This window comes from Portunus trituberculatus, chromosome 36, assembly GCF_017591435.1.
Source record: "Portunus trituberculatus isolate SZX2019 chromosome 36, ASM1759143v1, whole genome shotgun sequence".
NCBI lineage: Eukaryota > Metazoa > Arthropoda > Malacostraca > Decapoda > Portunidae > Portunus > Portunus trituberculatus.
Genome location: NC_059290.1, coordinates 11,953,446 through 11,959,682, shown reverse-complemented (window position 1 = coordinate 11,959,682; position 6,237 = coordinate 11,953,446). Strand labels below are relative to the sequence as shown.

General features: G+C 49.2%; 1 protein-coding gene across 1 annotated transcript in view; it reads right to left on the bottom strand.

The window, feature by feature from the left end:
- Positions 1-202: 202 nt before the first annotated feature.
- LOC123513721 overlaps positions 203-6,237 on the bottom strand; it is a 10,445-nt gene continuing 4,410 nt past the window's right edge. The window contains exons 6-9 of the mRNA XM_045271105.1: positions 5,652-5,752; positions 4,608-4,743; positions 4,061-4,181; positions 203-3,477 (exon numbers count right to left, since the gene is read on the bottom strand). Of these exons, the coding sequence (XP_045127040.1) occupies positions 566-3,477; positions 4,061-4,181; positions 4,608-4,743; positions 5,652-5,752 (3,270 nt within the window). The 3' untranslated portion in view covers positions 203-565. The remainder of the gene's footprint in view (positions 3,478-4,060; positions 4,182-4,607; positions 4,744-5,651; positions 5,753-6,237) is intronic.

Genomic DNA, 6,237 nt, shown 5'->3' with positions numbered 1-6,237 from the left:
CTCTCTCTCTCTCTCTCTCTCTCTCTCTCTCTCTCTCTCTCTCTCACTCTCTCTCTCTGATTCTCTCTCTCATAGAAACATATAGTCGTTTCCCCCCCCCTCTCTCTCTCTCTCTCTCTTACATTCTTTCATACACATATACTATCATTCCCTGTCTCATACACACACACACTTACTCTATCTCTCGCTTTCTCTCTCTCTCAAATACACAAACACACTCACACACACACACACACACAATTAACTTTCTCTCTGATTTTCTCTCTCATGTGCATAATTTATCCCTTACAGAAACATATATTCATTTTTTCTCTCTCCTCTCTCCAAGATACATAATCTCTCTCTCTCTCATATACACTGTCATTCTCTCATACACACACACAACAATCTCTCTCTCTCTCTCTCTCTCTCTTTCTCTCTTGCATGTCTAGTCTCTCAGGCATTTACCATCTCACCACATCTTCATGCAAGGTTCAGGTGAGACATGAATCCCTCTAACACTCTCTACTCCTAACGCAACAACAGTTAATGAGAATATTGACACACTGGCTACTGACTCCCATCCTCACACTCTTGACTTCTTCTTCATGCCTTTCCTCAGTCCCTTGCCATACCACCCGGGGACAAACTTCCTCTCTCCCTTCTCGTCCTTGTCCCTGCACTCCTCCCCGTCACTCGCCTTGTGCTCCTCCTCCTTGTCCCCTTCAGACAGGTGGTGGTGGTGGTGGTTGTGGTGGTGGTGTTGGTGATGGTTCTCCTCCTCCTCCTCCTCCTCCTTGTGGTGTGTTGTCGTCACTGGCACTGGCAACTCAAACTTTGACTTGCGTTTAGCTCTGGTTCTCTCATAGGTTAGACTAGTGAGCTTCTTCTCAAACACCGGCTCGTACCGGCGATAGTTCACCGTGCGTCTCCGTCGGATGATGTCCCGCGCCCGTTGGATGGTCTCGTCGCAGCGCCCCTGTGACGGCCGCAGGCTGGCTATGCGACACAGCTCTGGGTTGCTGCCACTGCAGTGGCACCTGAATGCCTCCTCCTCCTGTGGCTGCTGCTGGCTGGAGGCGTCACTCGAGGCTCTGGTTCTGCTGCGTGTTATCCTCCGTATGGGGTGGCAGTCCTCGCCGTTCTCCGCCGGCAGGTCAGCCTCCAGGACGCCACTCTCTGCTGGGCCGGCCACTGCTGCTGCCGCCGCCGCCACGCCCTTCTCCTTCCCCTCCGCACTGCTGTCAAACCCCCAGAACCAGATGCACTTGACATTGTCGTCATCGGAGCCCTTGAGAGCCTTGGGGGAGCTGCGGTGCTGTGCCGCGCTGTCACTCACTGCCTCGGCACAGATGTTCTTGAGGATGACTGAGCTGGACTTCTGTGAGCCGGAGAACAGCTCAGACGTCTTGGAGCGGAAGCCCTGCCTGCCCAGGCTGCAGTCATTCATCTCCATCATGACAGTGAGTGCACTGAGGCTGTCCTTGCTGGGGCCACAGAAGCTCTGGTACCAAATGGACTTGAGCTCAGCACTGTCAGCCGTGCTCAGCTCAGAGGAAAACTTTGCCCTGGAGCGCTGGCACTGCAGGTGCTCCGTGAGGGCCTTGACGTGCGCCTTGGACACAGAGTTGTCAATGTAGATGGCTGACTTGTTGGCCGGCACCAGGGCCTTCTGGCGGAGGCTGAGGCACGGCACAGATACCCGGGCCACATCGCCCTGGGAGGAGCAGGCAGTGGGAGCCTTGCGGGCCGCCGGGCCTGTGAAGTATGGGATGCCAGCCGGCCCGTCCTGTTTGTCCGTGGCCTCCACACACGTGGTGGTGATGATGCCGTCCACAATGCGCGTCCGCAGCAGGAAACTCCCATCGGCGGCCATGCCAGGGGTGAGATCAAGTCCCCTGCCACACAGCACACTGTTCGCCCTCACCACCACCTTCTCACCACTCAAGTCTTGACTCACTGCGTTTTCAGACTCACTCGTGTCTCCAACCTGTAAGTCCCTCACCCTCTCCTTGTCCATTGCACCCACCTCCACCACACCACCCACCACAGACACCACGCCGGGGGACACTGACCCACCACACTTGGTGCCACTCTGACACTTGCTACAACTAGAGGGAGACTCACCATCACTACCAACACCACCACCACCACCACCACCACCACTGGAAGAAGAGGACATTGCCTGACCCACACACTGGCAGGGGCCGTCACTGCTGTCACTGGAGCTGAGTGCCTCTGAGGACTGGCAGTGGCTGGGGAGTTCACTGGGAAGACTAGAGCCATCATGATCCTCAACACTGGGCACAGACACTTCACTCCTCGCCTCACATTCTCTTTTCCTGGGGCCCTTGGCCACCTCTCGGCTGCACCCGCTGCCCGCCACCTTCACTCCGGCCTTGGGGTAGTTCACAAAGGACCTGATGCAGAGGCCGGTGCCGTAAAAGTCGTTCTGTTTCAGGAGTGCCTGGCCCTGCCGAGCCATCTGGACATTGGTGGAGGCATAGGCAAGCTTGAAATAATCCACCTGGTTGTCCTTGGGGTGGTCTGGTGTGTCGGAGTCCTCGGTGGCGCAGTCCTCACCTTTCTCGCTCGATTCAGAATCCGAGCAGCAACTGACACTGCTTTTTGGGGAAGTGATGTCATTGATGTCCATGTCGGTGTCTGGTGTGTGTTCCCAAGGCTCTCCCTCCATGTCTGATGTGTGGAAGTCCTCATCACCATCATCACCGTCATCGCCATCATCACCATCACTCTCCATAACCTCACTCTTCACTTCATCGTCCGTGGTGCCCTGCTGTCCTGCCTCCTCCTGCTCCTCCTCCTCCTTCAGACTGCTCTCCGCTAACTCATCAGCCTCCATGTCAAACTCCCGACTCCCCGCCTCACTCAAAGTCTCCGTCTCCTTCACATCCTCCATCTCCACCTCCTCCTTGATCTCAGGCACAAGCTCCACCTCCTCCTTCACCTCCTGCTTGGCCTCCATCACTGGTTTGCTTTCACAGTCGCTGCCTTCAGTTTTCAAGTATTTGGGTTCACTCGTGCCATCTTCCCCACGACCGACAAGCTGTTTTTCCACTCCCCAGGGCAGGTGAAGTCCATTGATTGGCTTCACGTCCTCCTTACTCTCCTCCTTCACCTCACACTTCTCCTCCTTCACTTCAACCTTTGTGCTTTCTACCTCATCCAGTTTCCTCTTCCTACTCTCCTCAGACGCTTCCACCAGTCTTTCTTCCTCCTTAAGTCCATCACCATTCTCATCCATGTTCTCCACATCCGCTTCCTCCTCCTCCTCCTGCTCCTCTTCCTCCTCCTCCTCCTCTTCCTCCTCCTCGTCTCCCTCCTGCGGTGGTACAAGGCAGGCGCGGGAGGCAGTGTTGGCCTCGGCAGGGTGCAGGGGAGTGCCCAAGGTGAAGATTGGGTCACTAGCCTTGGAGTAACGTGGTAACTTGAATCCCAGAGCCTTCATCACCCTCGCCATCACTTCGTCACACTTGCCTGGAAAAATGCCAACTCTGTATTGCTTTGTGGGGGAATAGAATACACACACAGAAGCTTTGGAACTGAAGGATTGGTGACTAATGCTTTGTGTGGGAAAATATCTTGAAATAGACACACAGAGGCTTTGTAACTGAAGGAATGGTGACTTTAAATGGTTTGTGGAGGGAAATAGAAATGGGTTACCTTGAAATAGACATACTATAGAGGCATTGAAAAGTACGAATGATGAAGGAGAGATAGAACAAAAGATAAGAGGAAAAACAATAGAAAGATAGATGGAGCTAGATAAAAGATGAAAAACAGAAAACCAGTGTAAGTATTAGCAAGAAAGACAGAGAGAAAGAAAGAAGATGAAGGAGAGATAAAAACAGAAGAGAAGACAGAAAAAGAAACAAAAACGACAGAAAGACAGATGGAGCTAGACAGAAGACAAACAATAAGAAACTAGTGCAAGAAAGATAGAGACATAGAGACAGAAGAGAACTAGAGAGAGAAAGAAAAAAGAAGGGAAACATTAACATTAAAAAACAAGAAAGCTACAAAGATGAAAAACAACCACCACCACCACCAGCAGTGTTACCATTAATCTTGAGAGTGGCATCCTTGTCCTTGGGTGTCCACTGCAGGTTGACAATGTACAGTCTTGGTCTCTTCTTGGGTGAGCGTCCCATCTGCCACAGCCACGGGTACTTCTTCAGCACCTGCCGGGAGATGAGTGTGAGGAGGAGTGCCTGGTTTGCTGTGTGTTTCTGTTACTCATCTTACAACTTCAAAGGAACAATACAAACAAGAACACTAATCACAAACACATCACCCTTCCAAACACAAATATAAACAAAAATAACAACTCTTGAAACACAAACATAAACAAACGCATCACCCTTCCAAACACAAGTATAAAATATAAACAAACACATCACCCATCAAAACACAAACAAGAACAACAATCACACACACAACACCCTCCCCAACAAAACAAGAACAGAACAAGCATATGAAAACTCAGAAAAAGAAGAGAAAATACAAGAGAGAGAGAGAGAGAGAGAGAGAGAGAGAGAGAGAGAGAGAGAGAGAGAGAGAGAGAGAGAGAGAGAGAGAGAGAGAGAGAGAGAGAGAGAGAGCAGCACCTTGAGACTGGAGCCGAGGCAGAGGATGGTGTCACAAGCATTGGCGGCCTGACAAGCACCCTGCCAGTTGAGGGGCCACCGCAGCCGCCCTCGCTCCCCAAAGTGCACGATGGTGTCGATTAACGGCTCACCACACCTGCGGGAACACACCTGCTTAGACATCGTTTGGAAGTTAGTCAATATCCTTTACTCTCATTGTTTTGTAGTTCATTGGTTTATTTATATATTTAATTTGGTGGTGGTGTAATTCCATGCATCCTCTGTTTTTTTTTATGTTCCTATGGTTTAATCCCTTCAGTACTGGAAGGCATCTTTATTATGAATTATTTGGTGTGATTCTACAATTTTATTTACATTAGGAAGGGTCTATGGAGGTTCAGAAGATTAATGGCCAATCTTCACCATTTTAATCCCCCACATAAGTTTCTGTAGCTGTATAAAGTCAGTAAATAATAAGCTGAATGAATATTATTAGACTGTTTTAGACTATTTTATTAACATTAGGAAGGGTCTATGGAGGTCAGAAGATTAATGGCCAGAGTCTTCACCATTTTAATCCCCCACATAAGTTTCTGAAGCTGTATAAAATCACCAAATAGTAAGCTGAATGAATAAGAAAATGTGCCCTGGTACTGAAGGGGCTAAAAACGAGAGGAAGAAACTGATACTGAAATATTGATAGATAACATAGACTCAGTACTCAGGTTGTCAGTGGTGAGTCAGTAGGGACCTTTTAAAACACTACACAAATTTATGGATAAGGACAACAGATAGAAACAGACAAGCACATTTTATATACATACAATACCAACCCTTGTTTTATTGTGTTAGAGAGAGAGAGAGAGAGAGAGAGAGAGAGAGAGAGAGAGAGAGAGAGAGAGAGAGAGAGAGAGAGAGAGAGAGAGAGAGAGAGAGAGAGAGAGAGAGAGAGAGAGAGAGAGAGAGAGTGTGTGTGAGTGTGGTGCATTGTCTTGGCAGCCCTGTGTTGAATTGCCTTCCTGGTGCATAGACAGACATACAGACATACACACAGTAAGTCCCCACCTGTAGCATCGGCGGCCAGTGGTGTGCTTGAAGGTGGAGGTCTTCTCTGTCACGTCCATGGTCCTCACGTACTCCCTGGCCGGCACACAGTGGATGCACACCTGAACCAACGCGACACTCAACTAAGTGATTTATTTTACTCATTCATTCATCTGCTTTTCATCTAACCCAAGAAATTATGAGGAAACTTAATCGTTCATCCCTTCCACTGGTAAACTCTGGAACTCTCAGCCTGCTTCTGCATTTTCTCTTCTCTATAACTTTAACTTTTCAAGAGGGAGACTTCCAAGACAAATTTTGAACAAGTTTAATCGTTCATCCCTTCCACTGGTAAACTCTGGAACTCTCAGCCTGCTTTTGCGTTTCCTCTCTCCTATGACTTTAACTTTTCAAGAGGGAGATTTCCAAGACACTTCCCAAACTTCAGATAACTCTTTAGACAACACTTCTCAGACTAGCACCCCTAAGAGACATTGTTACACCATTAATGTCACTCAAGACACTTCCCAAACTTAAAGTAACCCTATAGACACCATTTCTCAGACTAGCATCCCTAAGAGACATTATTACACCGTTAGCATCACTC